General features: G+C 39.6%; 1 protein-coding gene across 1 annotated transcript in view; it reads left to right on the top strand.

Annotated features, from left to right (window-relative positions):
• The window catches only part of LOC115016378 (transmembrane protein 132C), a 31541-nt gene extending 17440 nt beyond the window's left edge, over window positions 1–14101 (top strand). Inside the window, exons 5-10 of the mRNA XM_029444073.1 lie at window positions 749–892; window positions 4843–5051; window positions 7084–7264; window positions 8034–8147; window positions 8280–8471; window positions 11612–14101. Of these exons, the coding sequence (XP_029299933.1) occupies window positions 749–892; window positions 4843–5051; window positions 7084–7264; window positions 8034–8147; window positions 8280–8471; window positions 11612–13132 (2361 nt within the window). The 3' untranslated portion in view covers window positions 13133–14101. The remainder of the gene's footprint in view (window positions 1–748; window positions 893–4842; window positions 5052–7083; window positions 7265–8033; window positions 8148–8279; window positions 8472–11611) is intronic.
• Window positions 14102–17826: the final 3725 nt, after the last annotated feature.

Here is a 17826-nt window from a genome sequence, read left to right as displayed (position 1 = left end):
ATTGTAGTGAAAAAAGTATCCCCTTTGAAATGTAGTGTTGTAGAGGTAGAAAGTGACATGAAAAGAAAAGACTTTCAAGTAAAGTTAAGTTCCTGAAGTTTGTATTTGTATTACATTACATGAGTTAATATACTTAGTTACGTTCCACCACTGATAATTGTATTGCATAATGTATTAGTCCAGCATGATATTTGAACAAATATATCATGTATGCTGTGTCAAAAGCCTTTCTTCTTTTTATATACTTTCACCATTATAACAAAGCATTCTGCTGTTTCGTACTTACTATGAGTACATCTGATAATGGTGGAAACTTAGTTTTTTATTTCTCTGTGTGCAGTTTGAAACTATACTGAACATGCTGAATACTAAAATCAAGTTAACCTATAGCATAGCTCAATTACTGGTTGCCTATGGGATCAAGTAACAACTCATCTGAAAGGTATAAAACACTTATTTCAGCATCAAGGGAACCTAGCATTAACAATTACATCCAAGACTATTTAAGACTCTATATTCTATTATTGCTTATCTGCTGCTTTGGCTGCTGTGGTGTGAAGAAGACTAATTGGCCGAGATGTTTGATAAACTTAATTCCTTGTTATTTTCAAACTACAACATGTAGTGCAGTCTGAACAGCCATTCATCTTTTGAAAAGTTTCTCAGCCTTCGACTTTCAAACTAATACAAGAATGCACACAAACATTTGTCGTATATTGTAATTAATGTTGCCCTCCTGTCTGCACAGAACACTGATATCTTGAACACTGCAGTGCTGATGGGTGTCACGGTGTCGGTACCTGTGAAAACTCTGGCAGTGGAGACCGATGGCTCAGTCACTGATGTGACCAACTACACCAGCTGTAGGTCTACAGAGGAGGATTTACTCAAGGTAAGCCAATACAACCACAAGCTTAATCAACTTGGATTTAAAAAATACTTACTGTAATGATTCCTGTGTTACTCGTAAATTTATTTGCTTCATGGCTGCACTATATGGAAAAATACATTGGACATACTTTGATATTTGCCATTTGTGATACGAATCTGAATACACCATGTTTTAGCTATAGAGCGATTGCACTGCCAGAACTAAAATGGCACTCGGAGAGCACTGCCCTCCATCAAGGCTAACGCATTCACATGTTTCTCGGATGGTCCCATATCCCGAATTTGGAAGTTGCTCTTTTCCGATTTCGGCCTATTTTATTGCTCAGAGTGTTTCCTGTGTTTGCGTGACAACAAAGAGCAAAGGAAACGGATCAGGTAAACCAGGAAAATGTGTAGCGAAATTTTGCCGATTTTCTGAGTTTCCGACCTGAGGGGGCGTTCATGTGAATTTTCCCAGTCGTGATCTAATTTTTGTTATTATTCCAACACCACATGAATGCAGCACAAATGCCCTGTCTCACAATGTAACGAAAGTGAAACTTAAATGTAAAACGTAATGGGTTCTTCCTTGGTCCATGCTTCATATCCTTCCACCTAGTTTCACGAAAAGCGGGCCAGTAGTTTTCCCATAATCCTGTTTACAAACATTCAAATAAACGGAGCTGAAAACATAACCTTCTTGGCGTAATTGGCGTACAACAACAAGATTCATTCTGGTGTATAACTTTAAGACATCTCCTGTCACTGTACCATCATGCTCAACAGACCAAGCTCTAGTCTGTGTGTGTCAAAAAATCGTGGATAAAAGCAGCTTCTTCCATATGGCATTAGAGACTGAGCTGCATGATCCCAGCACTCAGTCCATAAGCACAGTGATTTGACCTTTTGTGTAATGGAACCATGTTACTGGGACAGTAGGAGCAGAGAGAGAGAGAGCGCGGGAGACGGGGAAGAGAATACCAGAGAAGAATAAAAGGAGTTATGGTTTTTTCCATCAGACGACACAGAAGCCACTGGCTTTGTGAGTGTGAGGCAGTGTGCTTATAGTAAGAGTGTAAGCTTAAGGGAGTGAGAAGGAGCCCAAAAGAGGGAGACTGTGTTTGTAATGCTTTTCTGTATCAGAAGAGGAATTTAATCCAGTTATTGTGTCTCTGAATGGTCTTTTATGATTCCTGCAGTCAAAGCTAGAAAACCACAAACGTTATCTTGTGTATATAGTTTCAACAAGGGTGAATCTCTATGCATGTATTCACATACAGTACACAAACTATTAGATTTATCGAACTAATATTGCTTGGAAAGAACAATTTGTGAAATGTTGTGCGGTTTCACTTTTGAACTCTTAATGGACTGCTTTTATATAGCGCTTTTCCAATCTATGCGATCCAATCTAAGCTTTTACAATCTATGCGATCACTCAAAGCGCTTTACAACACATGTCAGCATTGACACAGTCAGAGGCTCCATACAAGGTCAGCTCATCATCAGTAGGAGCAAGAGCAAGAGCAATTTGAGTTCAGTATCTTGACCAAGGACTTTACGACATGCTGACTGCAGGGGCAGGGGATCGAACCGTTCGACCCTCCGACCACTGGTCGACCACTCTACCTCCTGAGCCACAGCCGCCCAACTCATATTTGGTTTTTCTTGGCCTCTTGTGGGTAGAGGAACAAGCTGACATATTAACATGTTAACATGAGTTACCTATTTGCACATTCAGCAGGCCGTGTGTTGAATGTAAGTTCAATCTAATCAAATCAAATCAAATCAAATCAAATCAAATTTATTTATATAGCCCAATATCACAAATTATACATTTGTCTCAGTGTGCTTTACAGACTGTACAGGATACGACACCCTCTGTCCTTAGACCCTCGCATCGCACAAGGAAAAACTTCCTAAAAGAAACTATAATTAAAGGGGGAAAAATGGAAGAAACCTCAGGGAGAGCAACTGAGGAGGGATCCCTCTCCCAGGACGGACAGACGTGCAATAGATGTCGTGTGTACAGGATAAACAACATAGTACAAATACAACATTGTACAAATACAACATTCTCTACAATCTACTCTCCTTTTAGCTTTGATTTGGTCTCCATCAACTCCCAACTCTGTCTCTCTAGCTTCTAAATGCTTCACTATGTCCACTAGCTAGTTGGTAACTTTGTCAGTTAGCGACTAGCTAAATCTTTTGCTGAAAACAGCTTCCTAAACAAACCAAAACAATGAGCTGAAAGAGGCTAAAATGTTCCATAGAGGAGTGGGCCACTGTCACTTTTACATTACTCATAGTCATTTGACCCATATTTTAATAAATTGATTGGTGCACCTTTAACTGCAAATCTTGTAAACTTGTATACTACACTTTTATTGACTCTTTTTAATACATCATATAAAATTATATGTATACCGCCTAGAAGGGGTAGAACTAGAAGTATTGTCTTTGAGCACTTTGAATACTACTTGTAATTGATTTTCTTAATGTCTATGTATGTATTTCCGTGTTTTGTCCATGCTTATATATTATCTTATGCACAGGTCTCTCTTCAAAAACGACATCTTGATCTCAATGAGATTACTTCTTTAAATAAAGGATAAGATAAATGCATTGTCATGAAAACGTTAAATGCAGATTGATTTGAAAAGTTTTCACTCTGCTTTGTAATCATTTTTATTTCAACTTTGACACAAATGAACACCGACGTAATGTTTACTATAATGGATTCATGATTAAAGTTTCACAAGTCTGCTCATGGATTTTTATAATGAGGAGAAATGAACAGAAAACAATGACTTGAATGGTAGATAAATCATTTCGATTTCTAAAACGCGTCAGGATGATTTGCAAAATGGGTAGCGGTATGGATTATTGACGGGCTGAAACGTGCAAACCCACAGGTACTGGTATTTAAAGATGCAACATTCTCAATCTACAGAAGGCCCACAACATTGCATATAGACAGGAGGCTGTTTGCCACCAAAGGGCAAAGAAGGAATTGCTAAAATAATGCCGAAGGAAAATATTTAAATTACAGGATAAAGAATGAGTTTTAAAGGTTTTGTGTCAATGTGTATGAATATGTAATTAAAAACAAACAAACACATGATTTAAGTGCTTATAGAGTTTATTTTTTGTCCATCGACCCATCTGTAATTTCGGTCTGGACCAGCCGGCATTATGGGAAAATGTCTTCACAAACTGGTCTCTCCGCTTCCACAGGAGTTTAAGTTGACTTACGTTGGATGTCATTCCTCCCTCTGCTTTTTCCTCACTTTTTGCGCCGCCCCTTTTTTACCTCCCACTCTCCAGAGCTACACTGTATTCTCCAGTCTAGTGCCCCCCAATTACCGCTGTGGAGTTACTGGTTTGTTAAGATAAGTGAGGCGGCGGTAGAGATAGGCCTCCAATCTTAAATAAAACACACCAACTGCTGTGTCTCACCTCATTGCCCTTACTGGTGGGGAACTGCAATGCTCCCGCCTACCGTACAGCACTACAGGAACAGTTGTTAGGATGATCTCATTTATATTCCGTAAAAGGTTTCATGGAAAGCACAATCATAAATTTACTTGACATAAACGGAAACATTGTGCGATTCCCCGGCCAGAATTGGGAAGAATGAAGAAAATGTGTGTGTCTGTGTGGTTTTAGCTTATTTGTATTGGTGCCTCTGTTTTTGCCTCTCCTTTTTACTAAAACTTTCTTATTTATTTTCCATGAAAATGGAAAAAGCCCTGCAAGTGTTTGTCAGGAGAAAGTTGAATATAAATCACTAGAGTCACTTAAGTTCCCAACTAAGTCCCAACTCTAGTCTAGTGATTCTGAACTTATTGAAATCACTTTGTAAAGAGTGACTGTCTGACAAGAAAGTAAAGAAATGTCATCTGACTGTTTTCACATTGAACCCTCATTCACCATTCCTATTTCTTTTTTCTTCTCTTCCTTGTCCAGGTGTCAGAGCGATGTGATTATGTGTATGTAAATGGGAAGGAGACAAGAGGGAAGAGCAGGGTGATGCTCAACTTTACTTACGGTTTCCTGAGTGCCCAGCTGGAGATGAGTGTTTGGTTTCCCCGCCTGCCCTTGCTCATCGACGTGGCTGACCCCGAGCTCAGCCAGATCAAAGGCTGGAGAGTTCCTGTTACTACAGGCAACAGGAGGTAAGGCCGGGCCAGTTCTGTGCCAAACACTTGCATTGCTATACATCTGTTGTTGCTAGGAGTGCCATGTGTCAAGCAGCATGCGGCAACCCTCTGGTCTGAAAAGTGACGCCGATGTGGAGGCGCCTTAAACTTGCATTCTCTCTAATATCGAGCATCGGACGACATGGCTTAACATTAAGCCAAGCAATGGCTGGCCAAAAACATCAATGCTACACTAGTCCATTACTGTTGTTTGTGGGGCCAAAAATGTATATTTTTGGAAGTTGTTGCATCTCCATCTTTGATTTTCAAGCCAAAGGTTTTGCATGTTGCCGCCTTGTAATAACCCGAGATATCACCTGTCGTTTGTGTGTTGTTCAGCTCCAACAAAAGCACTTATTTCCCCGTTAGATCAATTCAAAGTTTAGTTGTCAGAAAAATGAAGAGTTGATTCGCTGCAAAGTTTTATCTTGAGAATCGGCAAAGAAATGAAGTCATTCCAAGTCAAAAGGTTAAAGAACAAGCGAGGTCCTCTGGTTAAAAGGGCTTAATGTAAGAATGTGCTGAAAGAATGAATATGGGAAATTCCTCTAGACATATTTCTTATGTTTGGTCTTTCATGTCAAATTCAATGTGGTATTTCCATGCATAAGCAAACTCCTCATTTGGTTATGCAGTTGACCCTGTGGAGATATTTAAAAGGAGAAAGCATCCACTGAGTTAGCCATGCAAGAAATCTTATTGTGTATTTGTGAAGTTTATTTTAATCAGTTTTTGTTGACTTGGTGTCAGAGCGATGTGGATTCAGCTGTCTGGTCATTTGTCTGTCTGTAGTTAGTGGTTATATTTTATATATTATATATATAGATATATATATAACTGGATTACAGCATATTGAGAGGTCTGTTTCTAATATCCGCCTGTATTCTGTAAATGCAGTCCGTTAAAAAAACATCACCATTGTGTTCAGTGCATTAGTGGGTCGGACACTGTAGATGCAACACAGTTGCCCTAGAGACAAAGGTTAGTGGAATTTCACTCAATACTTACTGTAAAGTCATTTTTCCCCGCTCAATGCTAATGATGATGGCCAGCTGATGGGCTGTTAGTTTACTCCAGGGTAAAAACCCTTTTGAGGCTTTCATTTCCCAAAACATTCAATACCCACAAACGGATACGAGGTCAGAAATGTGAAACTTCTCTGATGATTGTAAAGGCCAGTCTCAGCTTATATGAGTGCGTTTGCACCATCAAAGGCATAATGGCTCAAGTGTGATCAAACAACAAATAGAAAAGTTGAGACTTAAGATAAAAACAATATTTTTGTATTAAAATGTTTTTGGAAATCAGTAAGTACAAAAATGCAATCAAACAAATTTTAGAAAAATAGATAAGTACCGTCATTCTGTGCAGATGGAAGCCTGGTAAAGCATTATTATCCTCCATGAGTTTGGACTAAATAATTGAGAGATGTGTTAGTTTGCAATCTGGTGTTGAGTCACACTTATTTAATTCAAGCAGCATCACCACAACATGTTAAGTTCTGACCTTAGGCTATATAATAATGATGTTTATTTGGACACTAGCGTTGTGCCTGCAGTGTTAAAGCATACCCACCAGCCTTCCAGCACACCTGTGGTGTAGTGAATGGCACACCAGCTGTGCTTACGATAATTATACAGAATGATCATTGCTGAGGGGTTTAAGGATGGTTCACAGCTTAACCTCTACCACGCACAAACAAACCAGTCATCTGTGGGATCCGGGTTATTTTAACCTACATTTATTTAGAAGGAAAGGTCACTCTGCAAAAATGTTGTGTGCCTCTTACGGCATCAACAGCCACACTCCCTGCTCCAGCGTTGTTCTTGATTCCTTAGTCTCTCTGCTGGCACAGATTCACTGCATGACTACGAGCCGCGACACATACAGGCATGAACATGATATCGAGGTTATTGTCCAACTCTCTGCAAAGAAACTTCCTTAACAATTATTTTGAACCGTAAATGAATTCTGTGACTTATTGTGTCTGATTCCCTTTGTGTGTCAGATCGACATGGGACAGTGAGGAAGAGGAGGACATGAGGAAGGGCAGAGGTTGCATGCTGCAGTACCAGCACTCTGCACTCAGGGTGCTAACACCATTCATAGCCCAAGCTGACGATGAGGTGCCACCTGACCCACTAACTGGGGCAGAGCCTGTGGAGTACTTCCAAGGTCCTGACTGGCAGGTAAATTATCAGTCCGACCAAAGCTGACATGAAATCATTTACTTAAGCAAAAGTAGCAATACCACAGTGTAGAAATACTCTGACACAAGTAAAAGTCTTGCATTTAAAATGTTACTTAGGTAAAATTTCAAATGTTTTGGGGTTAAGATATACTTAAAGTGCCAAAAGACCCATTTCAGCATAATGTTATATTATTGGATTATAATTATTGATGCATTAATGCACATCACTTTAATATTACGGCTGGTAAATGTGGGGCTAATTTTAATTTATTTATGCATATATTTTATGCATATATATATATATATATATATATATTATGCATATATATATATTATGCATATATATATATATATATAAGGTTTACAGTAATAATATCACAATTTATATGTTTATTATATTTATATTATTTTTAATCTGAAAAGTAATTAGAAACTTAAATTGTCAAATAAATGTAATGGAGTAAAAAACTACAATAATTGCCTCTGAGATATAGTTTAGTATAAGTATAGAGTATAAGTAAGCAGGAAAAATAAATACTCACGTAAAGTACAAGTACCTCAAAATTGTACTTAAGTACAGTACTTGAGTAGATGTACTTAGTTACTTTCCCTCACTGGTCAGACAATGAATAGATGTTTCATGTTCCAAAAAGTACAACAACTAGGGAGACACTGAATCAGTGAAACAGTAATAATCATATGTTATCTCAGTACCTTTTGGCTAAGGATTTCATACGATTAATGTTTTTCTCTGTTTTGATTGACAGGTGGATGTGACCAATCTTGTACGCTATTTTCTAAAAGTGGCAGATCCTGATGTAGCCAGGGTGCAGGATGGGGTGGTGCTGCAGGGACGGGCTGTTGGTACTACTACTGTACAGGTGAGCTGTGTGTGTGTGTGTGTGTGTGCGTGTGTGCGTGCGTGCGTGCGTGTGTGTGGTCTTAGCAGGTGCAATGCATGCTATAATCATGTATATCCATCTGCAGTTTGAATCAGGTTGTACTTGTTGCAGGTGCTGTCCCCTCTGACATCATCAGTCCTGGCTGAGAGGAGCATCAGGGTGGTGGATGATAAAGTGAGTGTGACAGAGCTGGGGGTGCAGTTGGTTTCTGGACTCTCCCTGTCCCTGCAGCTCAGCCCAGGGAGCAGCAGGGCCATCGTTGCCACGGCAACCAGGCGGGAGATGATCACGCAGCTCAAACAGGTAAGAAACTGGAAAATTGTTACACTCAAAGCATAAAAGTGTGGGGTTCAGCTCCGCTGCTTGTGGTGGTGCTTGTCTCGTTTTTAGCCTCGCCACATAAATTGTGGAGGGCCGTTATTGTGAGATTATTCTTGATTTAAAGTAAATCATGTATCTTCTCATTTATTTAGATTTTGAAACAGAAAATAATAGATTCATAGTTTTGTCATGTGATGCAAAACCACACTTTTTTGTACCAAATTATTTGCAAAGTAAGCATGGGAAAATAACATCAAAAGATGCCATACAATGCATTTTATAATTAACAGTACTACTTTCCTTCAAAGGGAAATACACTGAACTATGCCCAAGTTCTTTTAATCACTAACTCTCTCCTTTGTAACTGGCATCTTTTGAAACCCACTGTTACTGTCTCCCCCATAGACAAGGTTTCATCAGAGGGTTTACAGAAGAACAAAAACAAATGTTGAATTCAGATTGCTATAGGCTGTGATTAAATATCAAAGGTGAGAGCCCGCAATGCTGTGTAATTATTTATTGGCTTTTTAACAAGTAAGCTATTTCTCTCTTATAGTGAGCTGTTACCATTGCAGCTAGGCTTTTGCCAATGTGTGCAAAGTCTTAAAACATCCCTTATTATTTGTTCTTTAAAGGTGTGGGCATTTAACGAGCGTTCATTCCACTGACAATTTTCCTCCTTTTGTTACCGCATGGAATCACAGATGCATTTATAATAAAGCAACAGCATGAATCCTCACCTTACGTTTTAAGACAAACATGATTCTTGCACTGTGAGCAGATTAGAACAAAATGATTCGTGTTGCTGCTCTTTGATTTTTCCATGCAAATCAAACCTTGTATATAAGACTTAAGTATTGATCTTAGTGTTTTAGATTAAGGATTTAGCACTTAATCATAGTCTGGCTGAAGCTAAAGGAATTGCCGACATTGCAGGTGTAGTTAGCCGTGATTAATTAATTAAAATTTTGATTTGATTTGACTGGATCATAAATCTACTGAGTTGTATGCCTATGTTTGGAATTTCTAGGAGACAACTTGCTTGCATCATACTTTATTAAGGCAGTAGTTGTGCTACAACCACATCAAGTGTTGGGCAATACATCTGTAGGGACAGAATCATTTGTAAAGCACTGGGTTATGTGAAACATTATATTTGATATGTCAGGGTACAGTGTATACAAGTGATAGACAATGATCATGCGAGGAATCAAAAGGTTCTGAATAGAAACAGAAAGAAGAGTTGCTTCTTGACTTTTGGAAGTAGTTTCGACAGAAATGTGACTTTTGAATAAAGATAGAACAATTAATCTCCTTTCATCTCTTGGTTGGCGATGGAAGTAGGCACTGATCTCTGTTGAACTAATACAGTAAGTAAAATATGTCACTTATCCTTGTGGAGTCCACAGAGGTGTCCTGGCTTGCAAATCAGATTATCTTTTGGAAAATGTATTTCCTCTCATGTTTGGACTAAGAGAAACTTTGCACTACATCATGGTGATGATCATATTTACCTTTTAAAGGCACATTTCTTTCCTCTTACCTGTAGTGCTATTTATCAATCTAGATTTGTTTTGGTATGAGTTGCCCAGTGTTGGAGATATCAGCCATAGAAATGTCTGCCTTCTTTCAAATATAGAAAATAGTTCCTACATGCTCACAACAACGTCTTTTCAAATTAGTTTTTTGGCGCTTTGAGCTCCACAAGCCGCGTTTCATCTAGTTCCATTATATTAGAGTGCAGGCAGACATCTCTGCCGACAATATCTCCAACATTCGGCATCTCACACCAAAACAATCTGGCTTTAAAAAGCACTACAGGAGGAAAGATATGTGTTTTTGATTTCGGGGTGAACTGTCCCTTTTAACAGTTCCTAGTGTTATTAAGTTTAGTAGCCCATTAATATTCTTTTGGAAATCTAAAGATCTGTTGGGTAAATTTGGCATTAAAAAGCATCGTTAACATCGTTATATTGTGAAACATTTAAATGTGAAAGCACTGCAGGATCCGTGTCTCATGCACCAAAATGATTTTCTAACCCACAAGAAGAAAAGAAAATCCTGTATTAGGTGAATCACATTATTCCACATTCATATACATTTTCTCCAGTGAGGTTGTTCCTGCACAGGGAGCACATATGAAGCAAACACAATATCATTCAAAACAACTTCTCTGAGGGGAGTCTTAAAATGACACTTTAAACTTTCTATGATTAAATAGTGTGCTATTAACGTATCCTCAATATATATTTTCCAGCAAAGATACAATGGGCTTTGGAGGATTTGAATTATAAAAATTGCCAAAGCCGAACAGATTTAACAATCACCTTAAGGGTGTAATATTATTTGTGTTTTCTCTCTGCCTCTCGGAATGTGAACTCATTGTGTTCACAGCACCGACCGCCATCTGCAGTTACCATGCTGCGTTAGAGAGCGCAAGAGGCAGACAGGGTGCCCAGATGATCATTTTAAAAGCTCACTCGCACATTTAGCCATGGCATCTTGCCCATTTTGAACGGGCTCCCCTGACACAGGCATGGCACAGCAATTAGGCGGCCCATAGCTGTTGGAGCGACAGCTTAATTTACCTACAGTACACCGTCGATGTGGCTGGTCTGCCCCTGTCAATAACACACTGTTGGACCCATGCCAGAGCAGATGACCAGCCAATTGTGTGTGTGATGGCAAGCTGTTAACGTTCTGCTCAGGGCGATTCATAATGTATTCAAACCTTCAATATAGGTTAGGTCTGTGGTGACCCAGTGGCTCACATCAGCAACAGGAAATAGGTCATTATGTTTTAATGTGATTGAATGAACATGAACATTGTTGCTGTACTTTTTGGTTCTTGTTCAAATTACTTTTATTATACTCTTTATCCACTCTGGTATAATTATATTTCATACTCTGACTTCATAAGACTATATTCTATGCAACAATAGCACCCTACTGCGTGTAATCATAAAGAGATTAGCGTAGGCAATTTAGTGCTATTAACAATCATGTGAATATAGCTCTTACTGAAGGCAGGGGGGAGAACATTGATTTGCTGACCTGCTTTTCTACATATGAACTATGTATTGCTCAGTTATCACAGTCTGTTCTTTCTTTCTTTATTTCAGGAAGCAGTGGTCAGCTGCTGGGTTAAATTCAGCGATGGCGCAGTCGCTCCACTGGGCTTGTTTGACCGCAGTATCTACTCTCTGACCGTCTCTACCCCAGATGAGGGCGTGGCCAGTTTACGTCGCACCCCGCAGGCCACATTCTTAGTAGCACAAGGTGAAGGTGAAAGCCAAGAGGCGGTAGTGAAAGTGGAGCTGAGGATTTGCGAAGAATGCCAGAAGTCCAAGAGGAAGAGTAAGTTAGCTGTGGGCACGGGGCTCCTCAGGATCAACATCCAGAGTAGGGGCAGAGCCGTCGCAGGAAGAGGTGGTGGTGGTGGTGGTGGTGATGATAAGGTTGGCACTGACAGAAATAAAGATTTTGATGGTGATGCATTAGAATTGGTAGGTGAGCTTAAAACGACACGGCGCGCTATCCCAGATGTAGATAACTGGTTGTTTAGAAGCACAGTACCTGACCAGCGAAAGTCCACCCCGGCAGAAACTACCACTTCAAGCACATTTTCAATGAGATCTATGCAGCCACGTGTCGTGAGGATTAGAACCACAACCAGAGCTACAAGAGGAACAACATCTACTGTCATTCCCATGACTGCCACTACAACTGTGAGCACACCGAGCTTAAATACACCGCTGAGCACTGCCAGACCCATAGATACAACATTGGGTTTAGTTAGTAAAGAAGAAGGGCAGAAGAGAAGCTATGGCAATATGATTGACAACCCCAATTCACCCCCTGACAAAGATACCCCGAAAGCAGAAGTGACACCCAAGAAGGAGCCTCCTCAATCTCAAACTCCAAAAGTAATTGAGAGCGACCTCATTAGGACATTCAGAGCCATGTCGGACATTGAAATCGGCATGTATGCCTTGGTGGGGCTCTCCTGTGTAGCTATCTTGGCTTTTTTGCTCCACTGTGCTTCGTATAACCTCTGTTTCCGTAATCACAAGACCCCCATACAAACAGGCCCGGCACTCATGGGGGACCCAAAGGATCACAAGCACGACTGGGTGTGGCTGGGGAGCAGCAATGATAGCAATCCCGTCCCAGGTATGCCGGTTGAAGTGTCTACGCTAAAACGCGATGCTCACCGCTCCATAGAGTCCCGTCACTCCGTAGACTCCCTTGGCCACTGCGGCCTTGAGGTCACCCTGCCCACCGTGAGCGCCCCTGCTGTCCCTGAAAGAACTGCCACCCTAGGCCGCAGCAGGAACGTCTCCCAGCAGCAGCAGTTTCAGGGAAAGGCAATCGACCCCATGGCGAACCGTTCGGCCACTTTGCTGGCCAGGCCACATCGCAGCGAACCGTTGCATTCCCCCACTAGTAAGCGAAACCAGGTCCAGTTCACCACCTTCACCACGCTGGACATTAAGCACTTGGCTGCACTGAAGAAGAATGGTGTGGACTTAAACTGGGCTAACCAGCAGGCCCAGCAGCAACACCAGGCACCTGTCGAGCCCCAGACACCTTTACCTGACATGCCGTGGCCTGTGGTCAAACCTCTAGGAGAGTCCCAGTGAGTTGGTTGGACTGTCTCTATGTGTGTGTGTATGAGTATGAGTGAGTAAGAGAGAGAGAGAGAGAAAATATAAAGTGTACATACACAGCAAGTTCTGATGCAGAATGTCTAAAAGACAAGAAGCTGGCTTTTGTTTTTGTTTTGATAAAAGATAAATCACTTTAGAGGATGTATTTATTGAGATTAGATAAAGGACATTTTATATGAAACGATCTGCTCAGTGAAAGCTTGTAAATACGTTATGTAATGGTGTACCCATGAAGAGCAACATAAAATATACTGTGTTAAAAAAAAAGTAAGAGTCAAAGCAGGATTTTATCCTCAAAATGCGAGATTCTTGTATTTGAAAAAGATGTGCTCTGCAGATCTGATGTTGTAAATATAAATATATCTATACTATTACTTATTTCTACATTTCTAACTCAATACAAAAGCATTTTCATCTTGTACAATGCTGTTGCCCCTGTAGAAACGGCTCCAGATATTGCTACTTGTCGGGGTAAATACAATACGAGAGGGATTATTTCTTGTAAGTAATTCTGTTCTTTTCCAGCCTTTTGTTCTTTTTCTCTCGGATTCCTCTGGGGAATACCTGAAGAGTTTGTGCAATTTGTCAGAGAATATTCAACATTTATCAAGTTATTTTGAGCAATCTGTCACTGCAGTCTTCACCGGATATTTATTTAAATCAAATGCATGCTATGCAAATATAGTCTAGAGTTTAAAGTGGACATTGTTTCTGAATTTTCTTAACCTTGGGCTTAAGGCTTCTCCTGGGGCTTGCTTCTACAATTTGTAAAAATGTCTAATGTTTGTCTCTTGACACAGACCAATACATATGCAACTGGAAGATGTTTCATGTGTGAATGACAAATGATGATGCCTTTTCTATGTAACGTCCTCTTATTCTTTAACCAAAATGTGATGTGTGTTTCCTATGAGATCCTATCAATAAAGAACAAATGGTTATAGTTGAAATTTAATTTAATTCAATCATTATTTAAAGCCTTTCAACATAGTATCATTTATCGGAAATCACAATGAATGGTTTGGATTATAGGCTAAAGCTCAGCTATGAATCATGGGATTGATTATTTTTAATCACTGTTGAATGTAATTTACAGCTGATGTCATTCAGCAAAATGTCATACTGACAACAACGTATTTGATGTGCCTGCCAATATTGGGATTGTGTGCTGCTGCACAAAATAACTGTTACACAGCGAGCAAGAGAAAGATGGAGGAAAAGAGAAGGTGATTCTCGTTTTGTGTATTGTGACAGTGTCTCCAGAGGTTTCTAGGTATTTTATCAATGGTGGAGGCTTTCACATCTCATGGCTCATTTGTCTCTTTTTCTTCCATCCTCCTTCCTGTGTCTCAGAGGTGACCACAGCTACACTTCTCAAAATTACATTCTCTGAGCTGTGAAGCATAAACAGCGTCCCCAGCTTAAAGAAGCCAAGATAATCTGATGCCCTGCACCTCAGGAATTGGCAGTTGTGGAAATGACAGCAAGCGTCGTCTCTCACTGCTGCACAACAGCATCGGGTGGATTTAAAGTGTTGATAAAAGCAATTTTAATAACTTTCTCCCAAATGCTCTACCTACAGGCCTAGCGTTTTTGTATGTGTATAAACTCTCTTTGCTTTCCAGTCGATTTATCTGTCCAGCAGCGGTAGGAAAAGTAAACAAACTCGCCTCAGAGATAAGCAGTGATTCAAAGCTGTCTCTGCTGTGCATCGTGGCCTGGCATCTTTGATTTGACCCGCTGTATCATAGGAGACGCAGAATTCAGAACTCAAAAGTGCAGACACAGTAATAATTAAGATATAAAAGCTGCACAGTTTGTATGACAACAATGGAGGAACAAAATATGTGCTTTTCCACTGAAATGCTGTCGGTTCTTTGATTCCACAGACAATTTCTTTAACTCAGGTTCATCCCTTGGTCTCCCAAATGGTGTAAAGTAAACACCATTAAAATCTTCTATGCTGTCTATGGGAAGAACTTGGCTTCATTACAGTTCTGGGAAAGCTCTGATGTTAATCATAATCATAATGCAAGCTGCAATAGGAGTATACCTTGAGAGGTTGGGAAACAGCATAGGCAAGTTTATTTATATAGCACATTTCAGCAACAAGGCAATTCATAGAGCTTTACATAAAACATCTAAAGCATCGAGACAAAGTGCAAAAGAAACAAACCTCAAAAGGACATCCAAATACAATTTAAAAACAGCTATTAAACAGCAAAGAGAATAGAAAATAAAAACCAGCTAAAATAGAATAAGACAATAGAGTTAGAATAAAGTTACAGTTCTGTGTAAGAAAATAATTATTTGACTGGCAGATCCTTACTCATTGCTTGTATAGGACCATAGTCCCCCGGTAACATGGTTATCTAAAAGTGTGTGTTGTCTGCATAGTTATGGTAACTTATTTTATTGTTTTCCATAACAATAAATAATGAACCAGTGGAAGCATGTAGATGTTAAACAGAAGAGGCCCCACAATGGAGCCTTGGGGAACTCTTTGTGTGATATTTGTTCTCTCAGATGTGTAATTACCTATAGACTCAAAGTAATCTATGTCACTTAAGTAGGATTCAAACCAGCTTAGTACTCTGCAAGAAAGTTCCACACAGTTTTCCAGTCGATCTTGTAATATGTTGTGGTCGACCATGTCGATTGCAGATCTGAGATCCAGTAATACAAAGACTGAAAGTCTGCCACCGTCTGTGTTTAAATGGATGTAATTGAAGACTTTTAACAAGTGTCAGAACTGAGGTGGAAAACCTGACTGGAAGACATCAAAGTAGTTGTGTAGTACCAAGAAGTTGTTCAGCTTTTTTAATGATTATACTTAATAATAATAATAATAATAATAATAATAATTGTTCATAGTGTTTAGATAGTTTTTTCTTAAGAGAGGCTTGATGACTGCAGTTTGCAGAGTCTTTGAGAAGACACCTGGCAGAAGACATGTTTACAATTTGTAGAAGATCTGAGGCCGTGCAATTTGAAACAATTTTGAAAAAGCCTGTTGGCAGAATATCAAAGCAGCAGGAGGATTTTAGATGTTTTATTGTGTTCTGTCAGGTTTTTATGGTTGATCGGATAAAATTCTGCCATGGTATTTGAATTGATTTTTATGTGGACACGGGGACAACGCATATGACTGCCTGGTTTGTTAGTCAGTCGACAGTACCAAACAAAGCACATCCCTTATTATTGTTTCATGAAATATAATTGCAGTTATTATAGTTGCATTATTTAGCCAATTATCCATTGAGATACAGATCCATAGACTCGGCAGTCAGGGCTACTTGCATATAATGAAGTATGCAAATCATAAACAGTGTGTGTTTGTCTTGCAAACAACAAGACAGGAGTAGAGTCCCACAGTATCATTACAGCAGCAGCTCTAATCTGGAGCATCAGCTTCCCTATTGACAGATTTAAGGGATTGGGGTCATTGTGTTGGAGGATTAGTATGCATTAGTGGACCCTCTCCATGGCACACTCCTGATAATGTAGGCCAAAAGAGACAAGGTCGCTTATTTCATAAGGCTGCTTTCACATAGGTTGGACACACATGATCACAGATGGAGGCAGGTGTTTGTGGGAAGGTGTAGCTGCAAATGGAAAAACTCACATGTGAAAATGTACCGTAGTTGTGATGCTATACGCAGCTATTGTGTGGTCTGTTTAACTGAATAAATATAAAAAAGAACTGTAACATGATTTTAAAAAGAGAAAATAAAAAAACAGATAGACAAAAGAACACAGGCACACACAGAAGTCAGTCCTAAAATGAATCGGGAGATGGGAGAGGTAACTCTCATATCAAAGGTGGAGGGGAACTCAGACTGTATGGCAGCTCATTAAGACAAAGTACCTCATGCTTCCCCGCTGCACTCGTCGCTGTCATTGCTTGTCAGCACGGTGTCAGTGCTCGGTGTGCATCATAACATAATGTCACCGATTTTTTACGAAGAAGAGGACAAAAGGCAGATGAGAAGTTATTTGAGTTAATGAGACAGATTGAAGAACACAGCATTGTCGGATCAGAAGAAGAAACAGCTTTAATTGACTAAAGAGGAATCTCAACTAGATGAAGCGGTGTGTAGGCAACAGGTAAATGAGGGTGGTCACAATAATTGTTATATTAAGGAGACGATACACAACACATATTAAGTGTGCAAATATAATCAAACTGCACAAATGGGAGGCAATGATGAGGGTTGAAGGAAAAATGAGAGCCAGAGTGAGACACAGAACGACACGGTGACTCATCCCTACATGACTGCCTGCTCCTCAGAAAGATAATTTTATTTTTTAATGATCCCAGTTATGGTACTTGGTGAAGGACTTGTATGGAAGAAAAATGCTTACAAAGCACTGTAAACAAAACGGTAATGTCCAATGAAAGAGTGAGACAGGTTTGAGTCAGAGCAAACAAACATCAAACATTCTGCAAGGCTGACAGTTGTTCAGGTTTAGGTCTACTTTAATAACCATAAAGAAAACTGCACAGTTGACCTTCAACTTATTTTGTGTGGACATCACTGTGCATGGGTATACTATGCAGCTGGTTGGCTGAAAGGAAACATTAAATAATCCAACATAAGATAACATTTATCATAGGACAGAAGAAAAGAGATTTGAAAAAAGGTTTGAAACAACAACAAAAACAT

The sequence above is a fragment of the Cottoperca gobio genome, chromosome 12 (genome assembly GCF_900634415.1).
Source record: "Cottoperca gobio chromosome 12, fCotGob3.1, whole genome shotgun sequence".
Lineage (NCBI taxonomy): Eukaryota > Metazoa > Chordata > Actinopteri > Perciformes > Bovichtidae > Cottoperca > Cottoperca gobio.
Note: the sequence above shows the minus strand (reverse complement) of the source record. Positions and strands in the feature narration are given on the sequence as shown.